Consider the following 24,409-nt stretch of genomic DNA (forward strand, 5'->3'; position numbering starts at 1 on the left):
TACAGAGAAGGAGACAGAGAAGGAGGGACACACAAGAGGACAGTCACCTAAGGGTGGTGGCAGAGAGGAATTCTGCAGTTACAAGCAGCAAGCAGGAGCCTAGACGATAGAGTGAGGCCCCCAGGTTCCCCGAGGGAATCAACCTTCCCAACACCTTGCTGTCAGGCTCCTGGCCTCCGGAATTATGAGAGAAAAAATTTCTGTTGTATCAAGCCACCCAATTTGTGATCATTGGTTATGGCTGCCATCGAATATGACACGAAGGCCATCTTTGCTACCATTCAGAAATGTTACCTTGTGAATAATAAAGTCAGTACAGGGACAAGCACAGGCAACATACAAAGATAAAGAGTTAATATCATTGATCTCTCTTGGACATGAATATGTCTCAAACAATAAAAAATAAAAAGTCACTTGTAGCTAAAATCTCTGACAAACTCATGAAGTTAGCATTCACGGTGTTAGTAAGTCAGAGAGATCTCTGTTCTCTAATGGAAGGCGTCCTGTGTCCGTGGTGAAGGACCTGAGTCATTCCTGAGTCCATCAAATCTCCCCTCTCCCACACCTTTCCTATAGTCTTAGCTGGTAAAAAAGAAGTGGATCTTAGGCACCTGGGTGGCTCAGTGGGTTAAGCCTCTGCTCTCAGCTCAGGTCATGATCCCAGGGTCCTGGGATCGAGCCCCACATCGGGCTCTCTGCTCAGTGGGGAGCCTGCTTCCCTCTCTCTCTCTGCCTGCCTCTCTGCCTACTTGATCTCTGTTAAATAAATAAATAAAATCTTTTTTTAAGAAGTGGACCACTTTACGCAAAATAAAGCAAATAACCACCCAAGCCAACTTTATTTACTTTCCTGACTCTTCCACTTTTCATCTAAATATTCCAGAAGAGCAGACCACTGACTTCTGTTTCCATTTCTCCTTCATCCCTTGGCATGTTGGAACTTGACCTATTCTCAATGCCATCACCCACGACCGCTACAATCTACACCACACGTGCTTGAGTCCGAGGTGTCCCAATGCCAAGGGCAGGGGACAGCCATTCCCCCTCTACCTTACCACTGTACTTGATGCTATTGGCTACAGCCTCACTCTAGAGACCCCCTGTTCTCCCTCCCTTGTCTCTCTCTGTTTCCTTTTAGTCTCTTCCCTGGTGGTTTCCCTCTCATGTCTGAAAGTCTTTAATGGCTCCCCAGAGCCCAGAGGACAAGTCCAAGCATCTCAGGAGACACACAACACCCTGGGTGATCCAGCCCCTGTCTGCTGCCCAGCTTCTTCTTCCCCCACCCCAACTCTGGACATCAGCATGGTGTCAGCAGCAAACGACCGAGCTTCTGCTCACCTGCTGAATGCATCTGGTTATCGCTGGTCTCATTCCCTTCTCCAATCTACTTGTCTATACTTCAGTGACTACCATTGTACGTCCACAATTTTTCCCATATCCACGTATCACCTATGGTCATCATTTCTTTCCTTAAGTCAACCATCTTTTGAACTTACCCAATTTATTTCTATGAAAAGGAATTTTGTAGGATTCCAGTAGAATTTGCCACAACTGGAAGATAACAATAAAACAGAAACTGTACAATGACCATGAGGAGCACTGAGTCATGTATGGGATAGTTGGTCACTATCTTATACAACCGAAACTAATATAACTATATCTTAATTATACTTGAATTTTAAAAAATTTTTTTTAAGATTTTATTTATTTGACAGACAGAGATCACAAGTAGGCAGAGAGGCAGGCAGAGAGAGAGAGAGAGAGGAGGAAGCAGGCTCCCCGCTGGGCAGAGAGCCCGATGTGGGGCTTTGATCCCAGGACCCTGGGATCATGACCTGAGCTGAAGGCAGAGGCTTTAACCCACTGAGCCACCCAGGAGCCCTGAATTAAAAATTTTTTAAAGAAAGAAAAAACCCACTGTACAATGAAAACAAAACAGTATTTCTAGATACTATTCCTCGTACTCAGCGCTGAGCTTAAGGCTTCTTCTTTGTTTAAAATGTAGACTAGCAGGGTGCCTGGGTGGCTCAGTGGGTTGAGTGTCTGCCTTCAGCCCAGGTCATGATCCCAGGCTTCTGCAATCGAGTCCCACATTGGGCTCCTGCTCACCGGGGAGTCTGTTTCTCCTTCTCCCTCTCCCCCACTCATGCTTGCGCTCTCTCTCTCTCTCTCTCTCTCTCTCAAATAAATAGATAAAATCTTTAAAATGAATAAATAAAATGGAGACTAGTAAATGTTCTAGGGGCATAAAGACATAATAACCTCTAATTAAGATTTTCTCCTTGATAAGGAGTTGGAATTGGAAGAAAATGGAATTGGAAGGAAGGAAGGAATTGGAAGAAAAACAAAAGGGCGCCCATTTTTTACTTCACGATGGAACATTGTATAGTGACCTATCCTGAAGCACCTAGAAGCATTTTATATGCCCCCAGAGCTGTGTGCCCCACACTCAAAAGCATCGCTTTACCCCCACCGACCCCAGAAGAAAGCGTTAAGCCTGACACTATCACCAGAACCACACATTGCACAATCCCGTCCCCCAAAGAGCAAAGCTTAATTGCAAGCATCAGGCTTGCCTGTGAAAGGTTCCGTGGAGAGCCCACTGGCAGATAAATCATCATAATCCAGGCAGACCAGAATGCAGATGTGAGGCAGCTGTCCTTGCGGCCAAACGCGAACATACTTCTCAGATGCCAGGCCCGGTCCCCACCAGCTGCTGACCCCCTTCTGCTGCAGAAAGTGTGGGCTCCTCTCTCCGCAGCACCATTTGCGGGTTATAGGGCCGCCTTGGCTCAGGGTCCCAGCGCCACTCTCCATACACCCAGCCTGGAAAACGCCCTCCTCAGAAGCCACACCCCCGAGGGGCCCCCCAGACCACCATTCACCAGGAGCGGCCCCACTTCCAAAGCCACTCTTTCTCCACTCTCCCCCAGCAGGTGCCGGGCCCTGTGCCTGGGCATCGCCCATGGGGCATCCCTTCTTCCATCGGCACCTCGCTGGCTGCTGCACCGTGAGCTGCCATGCCCCGTGCAGGCCAACCCTCCTCAGGCTCCTGACGTGTATGGTAATCCTAAAGCCTAGTCCAGCCCCTCAGGACAAAATGCCCGCCCCCTCCCCCCAGGAGGGACAGAATTAGCTACAACGGTGGAGGGGGGCTATCTGGGTGGCTCAATGGATTAAGCCGCTGCCTTCGGCTCAGGTCATGGTCTCGGGGTCCTGGGATGGAGCCCCGGCATTGGGCTCTCTGCTCGGCAGGGAGCCTGCTTCCCCCTCTCTCTCTACCTAACTCTCTGCCTGCTTGTGATCTCTCTCTCTCTCTCTCTGTCAAATAAATAAATAAATAAAAATCTAAAAAAAAAAAAAAAAAAAGAATTAGCTACAATGGCAACTAACATTTGTACCGGGCTTTATTCTATTTTAGCTTTATGGTAACTGGCCACATGCAGAGAGCTAGCTGGAACCTTCCAGTAAATGTCCCAGAGTCCAGACAGCCCTTTGTCCCGGCCCAGCCCACGTCTTTCAGAGCTGGAATCTCAGTTCTTAGAAATGGTAAAAGCAATGCAGGCCTTGGGGGGAAGCAAGGGTGTCTGAGATGATAAGGGGATGGGCGGGGTGGAAAGAGCCCAGCGGGATCCAGTTAGGGAGAAGGGATGCGCGGAGGCCCAACCCATGCAGATTTCACAACGACATTAGCCGTAAAATAAACAGCAAGATGAAGTCAACCCTGACTTTTTAAATTAAGCTTCTTAACTCTTCCTGAGGACAGAAGAGCGCACTGTAGGAGAAGGGCCGCGGCAGGGTGGAGGAAACCGGGGGAAAGAAGCCAGGCAGCCCACAGGGCACCTTCCAGCACCAGTAGCACCTTGTTTCTGAAACACAGCGTGGTCTCATCAGGAAATCCTCGCTCAGGTCCTTCCTCGGAGAGACTGGGAGGCATCAGGCCTCCCCGATGTCCCCCGCACTTAGTCACCCGTAGCAATCACCCAGACTGCTCCATGCCACTCTCCTCCCCCCCCCCCCCCCCCGGCTTCATGGCGTTCTGGAAGCTCGGAGTATGAAAATCCCCAGTGCTGTTTCCCCTTCCTTCCTATCACAGATTTCTCTGAGGAATTTGAACTCTTCCCTTGACACACACACACAACGAAACATGTCCTTTCTTTATGACTGAATTTACTTCCCAGTTTTGAAATCCAAGCTCACTTTATTTATCATGCCTCATCTATGTTTTTCTACCTGCCCACTGAACACCAATTATGGGAGCTACTGTCATCTCTCCTTCAGCAGGAGGAAGCCAATGAATAGAACAGATTCTGCCAAGGCCCAAGGCTAGGGGTATAGCAATAATAGTAGTAAAGACACTAATAAGTTCTGATTGAGATTTCCTCCTTGACAATGGGAAGAATTGGAAGAAAAAAACCAAAGGGAACCCATTCTTCACTTCAGGACTCGACGTTATATAATGCCCTGTCATACACCAACTAGAAACACATTGTGTCCACCACAGGACATTTGAATACCCGGCTTTAAAACACAGATGCTGCCTCAGCTCCCCCTGCTGCCCCTTCCAGCCAGGGTGGGAGCAGTGGCTTGCTGACCCCCCTACCCCAACAGCCCCCCAAGATCAATCTCAAGGTGTGAAGGGGTGTGGAAGATACTTGATATTTTCTCCCCACATTTTATACCTCATCAGATCCTTTCCCTTGCTTCCTGCTTTCCTTCCCCCGGCCTGTGTCTGCCTTTTTTTTCCTCTAGGGAAATAAGCCTCAACTCATAAGGGTTTCAGGGGAAAAGAGCTAATGACTCAAAATAAAAAAAATACAATAGGAAATACTTCCTAAAATACTGTCCCCACCACATATATTTAAGTGCTAGCTTAATGCCAGATTCCCTTTCCCTCCTGGTCTGTTTCCAGATTCAGAAACATTCCGGAAGCCCAGTCTAGAGCACTATCTGCAAAGAGCCAGGCCGTTATTCCCATCCGTATTTCCAAACGCATATCCGCCAAAATTGGTCTGTGCCTGTGAAGTTACATATACTTTCCAGGGGCACGCACACACCGGACGTTCAAAGATTTTGATTAAACTTGTTTACGTTTTAATTCCTTTCTTCTCTGTAGCGATTAGAGGGGGAACGCTTCAAATCCAGGAGGCACACTGCCCTGGTCTGGGTACCTTCCTCACTTCCCGGGATAAGGCTTCTCCCGCAGCTCCTGAAACACCAGTTGCCTGCCTGACTCTTCCCAGGGAAGAGCTGGGATCATTTGCTCATTTCTTCCTGAGCAAATTCCTATGTGCGATCACTCCCTACAGGATCCCAAGTACCAGTCACCCACCCTTGGAAGAAATGCTTCTATTTTCTGTACTTCACACCACCCCTTTCTTTTCTTTCAACTCCAGGAGAGTTAGCAGACGGTGTTCTATTCCTTTCAGAGGGACGGCACAGGGACTCCACACTTCCACGTCTTACTCGGTGCTCACCCCAGGACGTGGCCTCTTCATCCCCTCCACGGACACCACCCTTTTTTGATGGACTTTTCACTCAGCCACCACGGTCTCGTTCCAACTATCAAAGAGACGCTGCGCTGATCTAATTAGGCCGATCTGTGTAGCTTTTGCCTTTTCCCCCACGACTCTAGAAAATCAGAGGAAGCTTTTGTCCCTGTTTCTGTTCTGCTGCGTCTGTTGTAAGACTTTCACTCTTCGGGGCGCCTGGGTGGCTCAGTGGGTTAAAGCCTCTGCCTTCAGCTCAGGTCATGATCCCAGGGTCCTGGGATCGAGCCCCGCATCGGGCTCTCTGCTCAGCGGGGAGCCTGCTTCCCCTGCTCTCTCTGCCTGCCTCTCTGCCTGCTTGGGATCTCTGTCCGTCAAATAAATAAATAAAATCTTAAAAAAAAAAAAAAAGACTTCCACTCTTCCACATAAATTAAAAATGGTAACTTGCAAAAAGCAACAAGGGAACCAAGCCGAGCACTTGCCTTGAGCTCACTGGTGTCAGCCAGCTTGGCTCTGAGCTCCGTGTTCGCTTCTCGACACACACTCAGCTCCTTCTGCAGCCTCTCCACCTTCTTCTGCAACTTTCTTAGAGTGAGATTGGCCTCGTCCCTCTCCACGGCCAAGGCCGAGCGCACCTGCTTCTCCTCCTCCAGCTGGGCCACCTTCTGCCGCAGGAGGCTCAGATGTAGTTCTTTGCTCTCCAGCCTTTCTTTCTGAGTCCTGAGCTGATTTGGTACAAACAGGGATTTAAAAAAATAATAATAATAATCATTGGACAATCAGTAAATAAAAATGAATCACTCGGACTATGTTGTTCTTTATCTACACTTCAATAAGACTCATCTGTAAACCACCCAAAAAGGTTATTGGATTCCTTTCCCTGATTGCATTTTTTATTCCTATTTTTCCAAGAATTAATTTTGTAGCTGCAAAGGATGAGACAAAGGAGCCACAGAAGACACAGAGGGAAGTAGGCTTTCAACATCGGATTCCCTCCAACATACGTACAGCATAACAGGCACCTAAAATTACTTTTAAAATGACTGAAATGGGCTTATCAAGACCAGAATACGGTAGAGAGACAAAATCCTCTCCACCACCCCAAGCCAACTATACTTACACTGGCCTTTTCTAAAAGAAGCCAGAGTGCAGGTTAGTGCCCAAAACCTAGACTGAGTAATTTCAATCCTTAGAACCAGACTGAGTGACATCAAACATGAGAGTTGGTATATTTTTAAAGTAAGCTATACAAGGGAGAGTTTAAAGAAAGCTTGGTTTACATGTTTAAAATCTTTGAAATAGAAGGGACTTAAGGGGCGCCTGGGTGGCTCAGTGGGTTAAAGCCTCTGCCTTCGGCTCAGGTCGTGGTCCCAGGGTCCTGGGATCGAGCCCCGCATCAGGCTCTCTGCTCAGGGGGGAGCCTGCTTCCCTCTCTCTCTGCCTGCCTCTCCACTTACTTGTGATCTCTGTCTGTCAAATAAATAAATAAAATATTTAAGAAAAAAGAAGGGACTTAAGAAGGTTTTTAGTTCATTGGCATCTTTATTATATACCTTGCCTATACCATCCACAAACCAAGCAGAGAACAAGTTCTTCAAACAGTACTTATCACTCACAGTCAAACTTGATAAAGGAAATTGCAGTGGTTTTTAGAAAAAGATTATGGACCCTCAGGGCGAAAAACATCCTCCAAGGCGTCAAATGTCACATTTAGTGAATAGAATATTAAGTACGGAAACCTCTTTCATCTGCCCTGTGCACTGGGCATTAGAATCGTTTAGAATTCTAGAATGTTAGAGCTGAAGAGTGTCGCATTTTCCCTAATTATATACTCCACACTGCGAAGGGCAGACTGAAACGCAGGCTTGTACATCTTGTCTAACTGTGACAGCATGGTCCATACCAGATCTATCCTTAACAAGGCCCTTTTCATGTTCTCTAACCAAATTTCCTTCTTTGAGCTTCTTCATGTCAAATCCACTCTACTGCAAAATTACACTGGTAAGTTCTGGTAATTTCAATGGTTATACAATACTTAATAATGTTAATTTTAATGATCATACAATATTTAAGAAGGAATGGTGTTGAAGAAATCAATTTTCTAGGAGAACTCAAAGAACAGTAGCTCAATTCAATGTCTCCGATGATAATAGGGTTATCAGCTTTTTTCAAATAAAACACTCCTAAAAATCTAGTAAATGGAAAAGGTCAAATGTGAATAGGTACAGTCTATAAGCCAAGAGTTTAAACATGTATTTTATTAAAAATGAACAGTCTCATGAGGAAGATATTATGCCTACCTTAAACACTCTAGTAATTTGTCTAAGGTCACATAGCTTGGTGGAACCAAACTGGGATTCAAGATATGACTCATTACACAGCCTGTACGCTATAATTCCATCACAGAATTTTCTCCTAAGAACTATTACAAGAACACATCTGTGTTTTGCTCTCTTTCACCAATGCCAATAATTATATAGTATTTAGATTTTTATCCTTTCATCCATTCATTTATTTCGTCTAAACTGTTTCTAACTCTTTTTTTGAATGAGTGAAAAAGTAGCTTTTCTCCTCACTTTACTATCCAATGCAAGAGGATTTATCCAGTTGGAGACTGTCACGTGTTCCCCAGCTCTCCTCATCTCTTTTAAGAATATAAAGAGTTTCTTAGCAAGGCAAGTGGCTACTCAGAGTAAAGACTACAGTTTCCATCTTCCCTTGCAGCTAGTTTCAGCCTTCAGAACCATGTGATATAAATACAAGTTCACATAGAAAATTCTAGAAGCCTCCATCAAAAGACTGCTCACACATGCTCTATTGCATCCCTTTTCTTCATCCCTTTCTGCTCTAAACGTCTGTCTGGAACACAGGCGTGATGATTCTAGGTACCATTATGAACCTTCAGGATGTGGACCACCCCAGGAATGGGAGATTAATGGACTTAAATCAGCTGGGCTCCTTGAAAATTTTACAGAGCAGACCTGCCACACTTACCCTGAGACACCTACCTCCAGAAATTTATGTGAGGTGGGGGGACCACTTTGTGTCATTTAAGTCACTTTTATTTGGGATCTCTATTACTCATGGTCACACATCACCTTAGCTGATATACTTACCATCCCTCAGACTTGAAACAGAGACTCAAATTCTAGATATGTATTTGTATGTTTCCTAACTACAGTCGCAAATAGGAAGGAGTACATTATTTTTCAATATTTAAGTCTCTCCGCAATTCCTTCTCTCAGCACCAGCAAGTTTCAATATCCCCTACCTTTCTCTGTAAATTGTGGGCAATAGTCTTGTTTTCAATGACTGCGTTGCTCTCGAGACGGACCAGCTGCTCCGTGCGAGCTAAAACTACATCCAGACGCATGTCAAAGCCAAGTTCAGCAGCCATCTGGTCCAGTTTCATTCTCTCTGAGAGTTGATCCAGAAATTTAAGATACTAAACCCAAGAACAAAAATTAAATTGAGACACAAAAACAAAGTGAACAAGTGATCTCACAGTACCACAAGCTTACAGACAGGTCCCATTAAACTTAGTCTGTAGCCCAGCCTGGGACCCCAGTGCCTGGGAATGAATTTCTGAACCATCATGCCAGTTCCATGTCCTGCTTTGTGTCCAAGTTCACTTGACTCTCCTGGTCAGTGATCTTGATGTCCAACCTAACATTAGACACACTTCTTCACCCCACCACGTGACAGATCTGGCACTGTCCTAACTACATCCACATGTCTCTGTTTTGGCTACGTGTTGCTACCACGATGCCCCTTCTAGGTTAATCCAGCTCCTGGGATCTACTCACTTTCCATGGCAATTTTTCCCACCTAAGCGAGCCCTGCCCTCAAATGTGAAAAAAAAAAAAAAATGACAACAGTTACCACTCTGATCACTCCATAATCAAAGCTCTCCATACAAATACACTTGGACAACGCTTTTGCTTCTATATTTAAAATCCTACACACACACACACCCAAAAAAATGTCTTTAAGAGTTTTTAATGTTTTGTACTTTAAGGAATAACACGGTAAAATAGAGCTGTATCAAGGAAGTCAAGGTTCATAATTGAACAGGTTAGTGTCACAAAACTGTTCTAGGATCTTCTGCCACTTGATTTCCTTTTTCTGTCTTCCAAGTTTTTATTTAAATTCTAGTTAGCTAACATATAGTGTAAAATTGGTTTCAGGAGTAGAATTTACATTCTACATTTAGATTCGACACTTACATACAACACCAAGTGCTCACCACAACAAGTGCCATCCCTAATACCCATCACCCATCTAGCCCACCCCCCAGCCACATCTCCTCCAGGAAACCTCAGTTTGTTCTCTATAATTAAGAGTCTGTTCTATGGTTTGTCTCTCTTTTCTCCCCCTTATGTTCATCTATTTTATTTCTTAAATTCCACGTATGAGTGAAATCAATTGGTATTTGTCTTTCTCCGACTGACTTATTTCGCTTAGCATAGTACACTCTAGCTCCATCCATGTCATTGCAAATGGCAAGATTTCACTCTTTTTATGGCTGAGTAATATTGTTACACACACACATGCACGCACACACACACACAACACATTCTCTTTATCCATTCATCAGTCAATGGACATTTGGGCTTTCCCCATAATTTTTGTTCCATATTGTTGATAATGTTGCTATAAACATAGGGATGCAAGTATCCATTCGAATCAGTATTTTTTTAAATTTTACTTTATTTTTTCAGTGTTCCAAGAGTCATTGTTTATGCACCACACCCAGTACTCCACGCGATACATGCCCTCCTTAATACCCACCACCAGGCTCACCCATCCCCCCACCCCCCTCCCCTCCAAAATAAACATGGAGGACATTAGGAGAAGGAAAGGAAAAGTGAACTGGGGTAAATCGGAGAGGAGACAAACCATGAATCAGTATTTTTTGTATCCTCCATTTGATTTCTGTGGTTTCCAGCCATCCCAGCCAGAGTAATGCTTCCTAAGTGCTTGCTGAATGAGTGAACCAATCAATGAGTTTTCTGTATCATCACTTCGTGATTTGGATTCTCTCTTTGAAACTTGCTTCTCATTGCAATAAGTCCTCATCTATCTGGCATATTTGAGGCAATTATATGTTTAAATAAGTATAATTTCCTGAGGACTGAAGCATGCCAACGTGAAGCCCAGAACTATCTACACTTTGAGTCATCAAGATGAAATTGTGAGTATTTTCAAATTTTGCTGAATGGCATATCTAAAATTTTATCTCTTCTTTGGGAGGCACAGTCATGGCAAAATATTGCTTATTGGCTGTGTTATGAGACCATGGGTGACTTTGTTGTGCTATAAGATCACATCATCAATTTGTCACTTTTTAATGTTGTGTCAGCTCTCCCCTTGGAATTACTTTTTTTTTTTTTTTTGAGAGAGGGAGAGTGTGTGTGTGTGCACAAGTTGGGGAGAAGGGGCAGAGGGAGAGAGAGAAACCTAAGCAGACTCCATGCCCAGTGTGCAGCCCAACACGGGTCTCCAACTCACGACCCTGAGATCATGACCTAAGCTGAAATCAAGAGTTGGACACATAACAGACCGAGCCACCGGGCGCCCCCGGAATTCCTCATTTCTAATGTGTGTGAATGAAAAGAAAATAACTGCTCTTGTTTGCTTTGTACGTAAAATAGAATCCGTACCTTTCGTGCGGAGGCATAAAGTCTCTCTTGCTATGTCTACATGTGACCCATCCACTCAGCGTGCAAGGATCTCTACCAGGAAAAAAGGTTGGAGACCGGACCAAGCCAACACCACACAGAACAAGTGCCCATTTCAAGGATCTTGGCTATGCCTCAGAAAGCGAGGGTTGCTAGAAGGATTTACTGTACAGCTTGTTTGTTTGAGTCACAGATTAGCCTAGATACCTTCTATGCGGCATGAGCATCAACTACCTATATCTAAATCTCAGCCCTGTACAACTTAGCTTTTCCAGTTTACACACCCAACCCCCTCCCTAGGACGTGCGTGTTGTGGGCGGTTATCTGCGGAACAGTCAGCAGGATGGAATCTGTTTACATAATTCGCTTTCATAACAGAGAGTTCTTTTGGCTCTTCGGTCTCAATGAAAATTAATGAGTCACTACAATGATTTTAAAGATTTTATTTATTTATTCGTCAGAGAGAGAGAGAAAGAGAGAGAACGCGAGCACTGGCAGACGGAGGCAGAGGGAGGAGCAGGCTTCCTGCCGAGCAAGGAGCCCGATGTGGGACTCGATCCCAGGATGCTGGGATCATGACCCAAGCCGAAGGCAGCTGCTTAACCAACGGAGCCACCCAGGCGTCCCAGAGTCACTACAATGATTTTTAAAAGGGGGGGGAAGAGACACCGATCTACCTAAAATTTTTGCCTTTTATTATGTTTCTTCATAATTTAAATACTATTTATTTAACTCTTCCCTAAGAGCTGGAGAAACCCAGAAAAAAAGAAAAAAAGAATATTCCCCTGGCCTCAAGAAGCTTGGAGCTGACTGGAGAAGATGACTAAAAACTGAAGATGGGGTGGGAAGGTGCCCGGGTGGCTCAGTCAGTTAAGCGTCCAACTCTTGGTTTCAGCTCAGGTGGTGGTGATCTCAGGGTCGTGAGCTTAAATCCCACGATGGGCTCCACGCTAACTCTCTCTCCCTCTCCCCCTACACATGCTCACTTTCAAATAAATAAATAAATCTGGCGGGGGGGGGGGGGACACCTGAAGGCAATCGAGTCACTAAGTGCTGGGACAGACACGGGCATGTGTTACACAACGGAGAACTAAGTCTCTAAGGGACTCCCAGAGGAAGTGATACTGGAGCCAGTTCTTCAAGGGACAGCTACTACCAGATGAAGGAGATAAGGAGAACATTCTCTCAAAGAGAACGGCAGTGTGCAATATGGGATGCCAAGGGGACCCTCTTTTTTTTTTTTTTTTAACAAATTTGAATGTGGATATCTTTGGACTCAATCCCCACACACCCTTGAAGGCCCTGTTGGTCCCTGGAGGCCTTGAGTTTGCCACCATTGGCTGGAAAGATGGCAGGTGATGGGAAGCCTGGAAGGGGGGGGGACCCTGGTCAGGTCACAGAATGCTCAGCCAAGGCGAGAAGGAATCTGTAGCTGAGCCTGAGGGCCATAGAGAGCCCCTGGCCAGTTTGAAGATGGAGAGAGGCAAGATTAGGCATACATTTATTAAGACTTTGTGCCGGGGACATCACAACTGTGAGAAGTTTGTTTCTGGAATCCATGCAAATGATCATAACACTCCGAGTTAAAGCACTGCCACTAAATACAGAGTTGGGGGTGGGTATTTGAGATACATTAAGGAGATGGAATCCGTAGTGTTTAGGACTTGCTTAAAAAGAGGAAAGCATTAAGGATGACTCTAGGGCTTTTGGCTCAGGCACCTGGAGGCAGATGACTTCACCATCCCTGAGGCAGGAGGGGGCAAATCTGTGGAGAGGTGATCATTTCCATTTGGAATAGATTTAGTGCCATGTGTACATGGGACATCTATGTGGACAGTCCAACAGTCAGACTTCTTCCAAAGGAACATATTCTATTCAGGTACAACACATCCTTTCAAATTCAAAATTTCAATCAACACACCTTTTTCAGATACCCTTCACCCACCCCAATATCTTCAATCTACCCCTTCATGCATAAAACCACTAATTGGTCCAAATATTTATTAGCTTCTATTCTACACTATTCTAAGAATCCTTCCACTGAGCTCTCTGCCTTTGGCCTCCAGACCCTCAGAGCCAGTCTGCTTTCAGAGACTCAAAAGCCTTTCTTTCTTTTACTTTCTTTCATTCAAAAACCTATGGTGTCCCATTATGTATAGGATAAAGCCTTGGGAAATTAACCTTGTCTATCCCAATTATTCCTACATGCTTCTAGAGCCTCCTCATGCCTCTGGCCTCACCATGCACCATGTTCAGTCTCCCCATGCCTCACTGGTCTCCTGAGCAGTCTGACACACCTCTGTTCCTTCTCCCTCCTGCTGTTCCCTATACTCTAAATCCCTTCCCCACCTCTTCTGCCTGACAAATTCCTGTGTGAAGAGGGCTCCTTTCCCCACGTACAGAAATAGGGACTTTGCCCAAGTTCCTGTTGAATTTTACACCTATCTCCATTAATTAATGATTGTGTCCTCATTGACTTAGACTAGGATTTCCCACAGACCCCTTATGCGTCTTTGCCCAGCCAACCCTCACTGCAGGCATGGTGCTTCCTCAGCTCGTTTAAGTACCGAAACATGAGAATGAATGAGTTTCCAAGGTACAGATTTTGTAACTGATGAGTGTCTTTGTGCCAAATTCCAATCCCATTTGTCTTTTTCTTCTCCTGCGGACTCCTGGGACCCACAAACATGTACCTTCCCATTCCATCCAATAAAACCTTTCTCTGGTCCTCGTGCTGCCTGTCTCTTTTTCCCTGGTCATCAGACTTCGTAAGAATCTATTTCTACATCTCTAGCCTTCCCTCCCTACTCACCCCTCAGGCCAGAGCAAACTGGCCTCTGTTCTCCACCACTTTACGAGAAGTGGGGGCCCCTACTCTCCTCACTCCACCCTCCTTCTCGCCCACCGGTTAGTGCCATTAATATTTCCAAGGCTGTCCATACTGTAACTTCAGCTTCATGGAGACATCATATCCTCTTTCTAAAACATAGCAACGCTCAAAGTCACTTACTATGCTCTGTATTCTACAGAGAAGAGATAAAGAATCTTCATATCCAAACCACTCTAGTCTTCTCTCCTGTCACAACCCCAGCCAGGGTGCCATGTCACAGCCAAGCGGGTACACTCGCTCTGCACTCTGACCTCACGATGCACCTACAAGCTCTCACGCCTCCACCCAACCTCTTAGCCCTACAGGATCTGCTCCTTCTCTCCACTAAAATCTGCCTTCTCCTCCAAGGGTGAACTGCGTTATTTTCTCTCCTGTAAAAATCCTCCTCTTATCCAGAAGTTATCATTCCCTTCACTGAGTTCCTACAGCATTTTGTCAATCAGTCCATCTCTTACAACACGTACAGCTTCAGGGTCACAGCAAATTACCAGAATGTCGGCCTCCTTTACTGAATGATGAGCCTTTTATGATCAGGAACTGTGGGTCATTCGTACCTTAGCCCTCAAACCTTCAGGATCTCATACAGAACAGGCATTCGACAGAGAGCTGATGAGTTTACCTGGATTAATTTAACTGCCAAAAGCCCCCCCCAAAATAGGAAGACCTCCCCCCAAAATGATATCTGTTGTTCTCTGACATTTCCTCATTACTCAGACACAACTATTCTACTGAAGTGCTATAAAACCTGGAATATTTTCAGGTAAAATTTTACACTGCAACAGATGTTTCTACCCATGGATATACCGTCGGGTTATTACTTTTTGTTTCTCGAAATTCAAGCGATCTCGCAAAACATCTCCAGAAACCAGCTCTCCCTCCAGGTGTGTCAGCTGACCCTGAAGAGTTTCCAACTTGCTTTCTGCTTTCTGGGCTCTCCGTAGAGCTTTCTGGTGAAACCCAGATTCATCTCCCAACTGTTCCACAAGCTCAGATATTCGGGCTTCAAGCTGGGAGACCATCTGGAAACAAAGAAACAGACAAGGCTAAGCCTTGTTTTCGATGCAACAAAGTGTTAAAATCCAGTGCTCAGCCAGAGCAACATAACTATTTATAACACCAACTTCCAGATTCTTTGTAAAAATTAAATTAAAAAACATATAATTTGATAGCAGTCTTTGCCTCTCCTGGAAATAAATCTACATTCATTATCTAATAAAATATTTCTATTGGTATTTCTAATTTTTATATAATTCCTTAAACAGGTTCCTCGAGAAATATTTATGGATCATACTGACCTACCCTTAAAACTGCCACTAATTTAGGGGTTTCAAAGTTCAGCTAGAACAACAAAAAAAAAAGTTCAGACAAAGTACTATTAGACCTCTTTAAGGGTCATTGTCTGGAGAAACTCTTCCACCAAATATAGTGGATTAAAGATTATACAGTGAGTTAGTTGTTTGTTTTTTTTTTAAGATTTTATTTATTCATTTGACAGACAGAGATCACACGTAGGCAGAGGCAGCCAGAGAGAGAGAGAGGGAGGGAGGGAGGCAGGCTCCCCGCTGAGCAGAGAGCCTGACTTGGGGCTCGATCCCACGACCCGAGCCAAAGGCAGAGGCCTCAACCCACTGAGCCACCCAGGCGCCCCTGTGAGTTAGTTTAGATAGGAAACTTATCAGGAATTCAAGGGCATAGTTTTTTTAAGCTTTCTTTCAATTTTCCATGGAATATTGATTACTTATGCACCAAACTCTGGTGATGTTGCCTCTGTGCTACATACTTCAGCAGTGATGATATCATTTTAGCCTTTGAGAGGTCAAATTTCATACAGCAACTCTACGTACAAGAAGGCAGGAGAATCTGCTTGCTACTTCCTCTCCTACAAAAAGAGACCACAGTTTCTCCATGAAGGCCCCCATTCCCTTCACACACCCCTAACTTGCCCATCCCTTCCTGAAGTTTTCCTTTGTTCTGATATTCCCTTAGTCAAGAACATCAATTTACCAACACCCCAGGTACACTCTGAGAATACTCAAATTGATTCTACCAAATCTAGTTTTCATGAAATGCTGAATTCAATAAAAAATACCAAGTTTGGGGTGATAAATTTGTTTTGAAGGTTTGTTTCAGAAGAGAAAAAGAAAAAAATAAGATTATTTACACAATACTCAGTACCACTCCTGCAAAATTGAAATAATTTGGGGCACCTAGGTAGTTCAATCAGCTAAGCATCTGCCTTCAGCTCAGGTCCTGATCCCCACGACTCCCACAGAGTCACTGGACCAAGAAACACTCCACTGGAGGAAATAAAGCCTTATGTGTGCGTAAGAAGAATGAAAGAGCTGTCTAGATAAAAGTCTGTGAACTTGTAGGAACTGTCTTTAACTTGGAAAATGACACAGGAATCAATCACGATCATGTCCTCTCTGAACATAATCATTTCTCATGCAGATGATTAGCCAGTTAGGAAACATCTAAAAGTAAGAGAAAAATGTTTGCTCAAAATTCCACACCAAAATCTGAAAATGTCGCACGTATCTGTCATTGTGCAAGACATCATTATTTCAAAAACACCTGCTACAAGGGTACTGAAATTTCAAGGCTAAATAACATCTATGCTCATTTAGAATTCCTCGGAAGCCAACGGTAGGGCATTCCTCTAAGAGCGCGGTTTCCAACTGGGGGTACTCTTACCCTTGAGGGACATTTGTCTGGAGACATCTTTGGTTGTCACAGATTGAGGGGGGAAATGGTGCAACTGATACCTAATGGGTAGAAGCCAGAGAAGCTGCTCAACACCACAGTGTACAGAACAAAGTGTACAGAACGGGCCCACGACAAAGGGTTATCCAGCCAGAAACATCAATGGTGCCAAGACCGAGAAACCCTACTCCAAGATCTGGTAACACTCTGAAAAAGACAATTCTATTTTACTATAAGCAGAAAAGCAAGGAACAAGCAGAAGTGACTTACTGGAAAAGTACGGGTGGTGTCGTGAATTCTGCCGAGAATTGCAAACACAGGGGAGAGTCAAAAGGAGCAGCAACAAAGGAAACAAGAAAAGCGAGGTTCAGAAAGCAGGAGTCGACCTGAAGCAGTGAATTTGCCAGGCCCAGCCTGAACCCACCCTTGGGCCTTTCCGTGGGTTATTACTCAACCGCTGGGTGTGTGTCTAACCAAGGCAGCTGGCAGGGAGCACAGCCTCCTCAACAAACAGATTCATCAATTTGTAAATCTCCCATTCTTCAGAAACATTTCTAAGACAATATATGAAATCCATTCTCTCCTAATTTTACTCGAAGATGAGTCACATAAGACCCCAGCTATATGCTTGATTTCAGGCTTTTAAATAGTGGGAACAGCTATTGAAAAAAATTACAGGGTAGAAGAGGCAGACAAAGGCACTAAAAAGACTCTGAATCATTCTGATTTGGGGGTGGCGGCTGGGAGAGAGGCATAGCCAGCCTAACCAATTTACATCGTTTTGCTTTAGAAAATAAACATATACAGCATGCTGACAATTTCATGCCATGTTTCACATGCTGAATTAAAATAGTTTGAGGAAAACGTTTGGGAACACAGAAGAGGGAAGCCATAAAACAAAATGGTAAAGAACCATTAGCTATTGAATTAGATCGACTGCAAGTCAAGGTAAATAACACTGAAGTATTTCTCGGTCCTGGAGATAATTCTCTTCTCCAGTCCAGTACCAATCATGAGAAAAACTGATTTGCTCTCAGAGACCTGCACATGTCACAGGATGGACATTTCATATCCACAAAGACAATCCTACACTTGGACAAAGGGGTCACTTGGGTTGCTCCTAAGAACACACATGAATTCTGGAGAATTTTTTTTAAGATTGATTTATTTATTTGAAAGAGAGAGAGAGAGAGAGAGAGAGCTGGGGGTGGGGGTGGGCAGAGGAAGAGGGAGAGAGACCCTAAAGCAGACTCCATGCTGAATGGGGAGTCCCACCCTGAAGCTTGATCTCACGACCCTGAGATCTTGACTCTGAGATCGCAACCTGAGCTGAAACCAAGAGGCGGGTGCTTAACCAACTGCGCCACCCAGGCACCCTGAATTTAGGAGAATTTTTAAAAGGAACTGAAAATGTTTAATCATTAAAGGAAAGTGTCAAATGCAACCCTGAACTCTAAGTTAGTGATGGCTTGGAGTTATTAGAAACATCAAAAGAGGGAAAAATACAACTTCTGCCTCAGACCGGCCTGAACTCATGGAAGAAAAAGAATCACAATGGAATTCTACCTAGAATTTGGATATTATTTACTTTAAAACCTCATTAATTAGGACTTCAATAATTTGGATTTGATGGTGATTTAAACAGAGTCAGGCTGAACTTGACTCTGCTAAGCAAAGCTATGTAGTAAAGGAGAATTGTTAATCATATAAACAAGACAAGAAAATTAAACAATCTTCAGTCATATATGTGAATTTAAACATCTTTCTCCATGTTTTAAATAAGTCCCTTAAAAGACGATTCGGGAACCATTATGAAGAGGAGGACAGAGAGTAGGAGAAGTGGAGGCACCAAGAGTTAATATTTGTCGTCATTATTGGCCAGGAAGCGCGTTAAGGAATTCATAACAATTCTTTTTCATTCATTGCTTCCAACAAACAATAGCCTTATGAAGCAGATACTCTTCCAGGTCTAGGAAACCTTGTCTGCAATTCCAAAACCCAAAAGCATCTGAAAACTGACGGCTTTTTTCCTAATTCACTTGCTTATGATAAAGCTTGCCGGGACTGGACGGGGCATCAAACCCTACCCAGAAGCGCCACGGAGCTCCTCACGGTCCTGGCGCGCTCGGCGGGACGGAGCTGCTGCGGGTTTTGCTGCAGAACCATGAACATGGTTGACTACGGGGTGCTGCCCAGACCCCAGCGAGGAGGAATGTGTAAGTGCACTCTCTCCAATGCCTTTCCGTTACTACTTTGCCTTTCGAAACTCCAAAACATTCTGAATTCAAAAACACATCTGACCCCGGGGTAGGGGGGCGGCTCAGATGAGGGAGGGGTGCGGCCCCAGAGCCTTTCCTGTCCAGCGGATGAGAAAACAGCATCTCAGGGGCTGCCCTCTTAGGAACCTGCCAGTGTCACACCTGGACTGAGCGCGGGCCACAGCAGAGACGGGATTGAGCCCAGGCAGCTCTGACTCCAGAATCCACACCGTGGTCAGTGGTCACTGACGCGACTCTCCAGGCTCCCAAAGTATAATATATAATTGAAAGTAATAAAAACCACATTGGAAGGACCCAGCAAATGACTGTCCTCAAGAATCTTACAAGCGGCCACCTCCCACTCACCCTTTCCCTGCTGTCTTCCTGGCAGGTCATTTCTCGGATCCTTTCCAAAACAGCATCCTCCGTGGGCCCAGTCGGGCCCCAGCTGCCTCTAAGCAGGGCTGCGACTTTCTCCCTGAATGAAGAGCACTGGCTTCGCGAGGCTGCAGCCGCGTCCAGACTGGTCTCCAGTCTCTTCTCCAACTCTCGGGAGCTTTTCTTCAAGAGGCTCAGCTCCTGCTTCGAATCATCCCAGTCCCGCTGGCCAGCCAACAGCCTCTCCTGGAGGATCCTGACTTCCCTTTCAAGGACTTCTTTGGTCTGTACAGCTCGGAGCAAGTCCTGAAACGATTACAGACAGTGAAGACGAGAACCTGAGTGGCCACTGAGGGACACCTGCATTTGCGCTTTTTTTTTTAAGATTTTATTTATTTGACAGAGAAAGACACAGCAAGAGAGGGAGCATAAGCAGGGGGAGTGGGAGAGGGAGAAGCAGGCTTCCCACCAGGCAAGGGGCCCGATGCGGGGCTCGATCCCAGGAGCCTGGGATCATGACCTGAGCCAAAGGCAGCCACTTAACGACTGAGCCACCCCGGTGCCCCCTGCATTTGCTTTTTATTTCCCTTACTTACAGACTTCATGGAGTGAGGATGAATTCATCACATTCCCTGTTTAACCGTAAGCTCCCCACCACCTCTCCCTAAAGTTATTGAATTGTAAAGGCAATGTCAGGTAAACGGAGGTGCCTGAGAAAGAGAAGGGATATAAAGGGATATAAAGCCAGAGCTAGAAAAAGGAGACGGACCTATAAGCCTTTTCTGTGACAAAGAGTTAATAAAAACAAACTGCTGGCTAAAATGCTGGTGGAGGCAATACATAGAGAGAAAAATTTACATAATTAATTATCTGTTCTAAAGCTTGACATACATGGAAATTGACTCTGAATAACAGTAAACTTTCAGAGTCTTACCTACAAGTCCCATGCACTAAAAACTGTCTAAATAAAGATGCCTCCTTAATACTGTTTTAAATAACAGAGTAGTGTTTTCACAAAAACATCACTGCATAAGAGATCTTCAGAACTTTCTTTCAACATCCATTTGCTGCATGTCTCCTTGTCTCATAAAGTGGATAGAACCTGAAGAAGAGAGACCGAACTCTCCAGCCATTCCCGGGTGGCAGGAGGATTAAAAGTAGAGGGAAATAAGGTACCACAGTGAGAACAGTAATTTGAAAGAATATAATGTGTATGGTTAGGTTCACAAAAATAAATGAAGGGCGTAAAGGAGGCTACTGACGCACTTACTTCTATTTACTGTAATCTAGAAGGGTCCAAAGTGACATAAAAGGGACATCTTTAAAAGTGACTTAAAAAAAACTTGTTGACATGGATTTCTAAAATACATGAGTCCACATCAGATAAAAATAAGCAACTTGTTAACCAGCACTGCTACAGTATTACAGCCTAGTTAACTGGGGGAAAAAATTGTTATTTATTACAAATAGTATGTTAGGGTCAAAAGCAACAAAAAAGAAACATTATCTTCAATTAACAGATTCTATGCCTAAACAGGCCAGTAACATTTTAGGCTGCCAGTTAAAATGCACTCAACCCTTTCGCACTGGAACTAGACTTTAAAAGGAATTTATCTCCACCTAACAGCCTGGAGACAAGAAAGATGTTCCTTGAATTGCTATGTCTTTATTTTTTATAAAAAAGAGAATATCTTACTTTTTTTTTTCTTCTGGTGATTTTTTTTGAATCAAGGAAGTCCCTGGCATCAGCTTGAAATAAAAAGTTACTGAGTGTGGCTAAGTAGTTAAGGAAGTCTGACCTTTTCAGAAAAGGAATGGCTAAACTAATCATGGGACCTATTTTGTGAAATGCTTTGGTCTCAAGGTCCTGGCAACACCTTCGCTTCCCCGGTCCCTTTCGATACTGGTCCTCTTTGTGGAGAAGTCCCTGTTGCTAATTAAATTATGGCCCTTGAGGTAGAGCCAAGAACACTTTATCACAAATACAATATTTTAATACTTTACAGATTTCTTTTCAGAGAGTAATACAATAGGGGCTCCTGGGTGGCTCAGTTGTTAAGTGTCTGCCTTTGGCTCAGGGCACGTTCCCAGGGTCCTGGAATCGAGCCCCACATCTGGCTGCCTGCTCGGCAGGGAGACTGCTTCTCCCTCTCCCACTCCCCCTGCTTGTGTTCCTTCTCTCATTGCATCTCCGTCAAATAAAAAAATAAAGTCTTAAAAAAAAAAAAAGATAGTAATACAAAAGCTACTCAATTTGAATAACCAGTATCACCACTGATGATAATAAATCAGGCCCCTACTTTACTTAGAAATGACCATCTAACATGTGGTTAGAAAACTGAAGGTCCCAAATTCAGTGATGCAGAGATCATAATGAATTCTAATCCCTTCAAGTTCTAAAACCTTCTAGAATATTCTATGTTAACTTTTATATGGAAAGAAAACCCTAATGTAAAAGAGGGGAATTTCCATGACCCAGAAAGTGATATTTTTAACCACGTAAGAAAGGTCCTCAAAATACACACAAAAAAATATATCAGATGCTTGAGTACTACAGACTTACTGTCAGTTTGGAGTGTGCTAACCAAGTGATGGCTTACACCAGGAGACCAATAAGCACAGTGAAAATATTCCAGCTATGAGGAATTTTTTTCCATCCCCAATATCAGACTATTGTCTCCCTGCTTTCAAGACAAGAGCTCAAACAGTTCCCAACAAATTCAGAGCACAAACCTTCATGACTGGTAAAAAAATAAATAAATAAAACTCAATTTGTGGTCATAAAGTACAGTGGCACATGGCAGCAAGCCAGATTTTGTTTCTGGACACGTTTCAGCCCCATGACATCCGTGTTGTTTCTCACATGAAGTGCAGCCCTGGGGAGCCAGGGGCAAGGCCTTAGGGACAGCCTCTCCCTCAGTGCTCTGATTAAGTACTTCAGGGTTTAGAAGCACTGTGCCGATCTGCTGGAAACAGATGTCCTCGGACTACAAATGCAATTACCGCAGAGCCCGCAGAAACAGCCCTGAAGTGGAATCTGGTTGCATGGCTACCTCAAGGATACGCTCAAGTAATGTGACATCAGTATCGCTGGCCAGGTCCTGGGGACCGCTGTCAGACCACACTGACACACAGAACAAGAGACGAGTAGCTCCCTCTGGGCAAAATCAGGGCTGACCTCCACAGAGGAAATCATATTTGCAAAAGAGGACAGCCACTACAGAGACACTGATAGGGATGAGTTATTTAACAAAACTGTTCACTTTTCGTTTGTCCTACCAATGCAAGAAATGAATAATGACCCCTTCACAACCACTTTTAACCAAAACAGTTGTAAATAATATGATTAAGGTATTCAATCTACCTTCCCAATTAAATGCATGTCTGTATTAATTCTCATTAATTAGTGAGAATCATTAATGCGTTAATCATCATTAATGCATTACGTGATAAAGCCATTCAAAGGTTTGTTTTTAAAATGCAATTGTTGGGGCGCCTGGGTGGCTCAGTGGGTTAAAGCCTCTGCCTTCGGCTCAGGTCATGATCCCAGGGTCCTGGGATGGAGCCCCGCATCGCGCTCTCTGCTCAGCAGGGAGCCTGCTTCTCCCTCTCTCTGCCTGTCTCTCTGCCTACTTGTGATCTGTGTCTGTCAAATAAATAAATACAATCTTTAAAAAAAACAAAATAAAATAAAATGCAATTGTTTCCTATTTTAATGTTGCTAACTATTACATATATTTGGATATGCATGAGATCAAACTGCCTCTCAAAAATCCATAGCTAATTATTATTTGGGTGGAGAACCTCTGGCTTGAGTTTAATTCATCCAATCCTAGATGAATTACGTAAAATGAAAAACCAGTTGATTACTTTTACCTAGTGCAGTTAAAATTAACAAATAAACTCAGAAATTCTCCCTGAACAGGTACTCTTATACATTGCTGGTGGGAGTGTGGATAGGTATAATTCTGGTATAAACATTTAACAAAATAGAATATGCACATAGCCTGTAGTCCTGCAATTCCAGTCCCCAGAACAGATCTGTAGGGTAGATTACTAAATATGGAAAAGGACATATGCACAAAGTTATTCCATTACAACTAGAGGGTATTATGCTAAGTAAAATAAGTCAATCACAGGAAAGCAATTATAATGTGACTTCACTCATATGAGGAATTTAAGGAACAAAACAGAGGGTCATAGGGGAAGAGAGGGAAAAATAAAACAGGATGAAACCAGAGAGTGAGACAAACCATAAGAGACTCTTAATCATAGGAAACAAACTGAGGACTGCTGGAGGGGAGGGGGACTGAAGGGATGGGAGAACTGGCTGATGAACATTAAGGAGGGCATGTGATGTAACGGGCACTGGGTATTATAGAAAACTAATGAATCACAGACCTGTACCTCTGAAACCAATAATACTTTATATGTTAATTAATTGAATTACAATTTTAAAAAAATTGGGGGGCACCTGGGTGCCTCAGTCCGTTAAGCGTCTGCCTTCAGCTCAGGTCATAATCCTAGGGTCCTGGGATCGAGTCCCGCATCAGGCTCCCTGTTCAGTAGAGAGCCTGCTTCTTGCTCTCCCTCTGCTTGCTGCTTCTCCTGCTCGTGCCCTCTCTCTTTCTCTGGCAAATAAATAAATAAAACCTTTAAAAAATTTTTTTTAATTTTTAAGTTATTTTTAAGTTATCCATTACAGTATAGCAAAAAATTAAGTACTACACAAATATTCAGTGATATGTGACCAGCTAAACAAATACAAGACATCTGTACCGTAGAACATATGTCGCTCATAAAAAGAATTAAGGAGATTTTTTATGTACTGATAAGGAAGACTCTCTAAGATATAGTCAGTAAGAAAAGTAAGCCATATGTCTCGTGCCATTTGTACCTACATAAAAAGAACATCTCTCTAGAAATAAGCAAAAGCAACTGCCAGTTCTGATCATCTCTAGAGAAGGGACCTATAGCTGAGGGGCTAGAAATGGACGGAAGATATGA

At 43.9% G+C, this 24,409-nt stretch overlaps 1 protein-coding gene across 1 annotated transcript in view; it reads right to left on the minus strand.

The window, feature by feature from the left end:
* CCDC170 (coiled-coil domain containing 170) overlaps positions 1-24,409 on the minus strand; it is a 98,819-nt gene that overhangs the window by 12,565 nt on the left and 61,845 nt on the right. Inside the window, exons 8-11 of the mRNA XM_080805727.1 lie at positions 19,391-19,708; positions 14,882-15,082; positions 8,764-8,937; positions 5,975-6,217 (exon numbers count right to left, since the gene is read on the minus strand). Coding sequence (XP_080661853.1) covers positions 5,975-6,217; positions 8,764-8,937; positions 14,882-15,082; positions 19,391-19,708 — 936 coding nt within the window. The remainder of the gene's footprint in view (positions 1-5,974; positions 6,218-8,763; positions 8,938-14,881; positions 15,083-19,390; positions 19,709-24,409) is intronic.

The sequence above is a fragment of the Martes martes genome (genome assembly GCF_963455335.1).
Source record: "Martes martes genome assembly, chromosome: 6".
Classification (NCBI taxonomy): Eukaryota; Metazoa; Chordata; class Mammalia; order Carnivora; family Mustelidae; genus Martes; species Martes martes.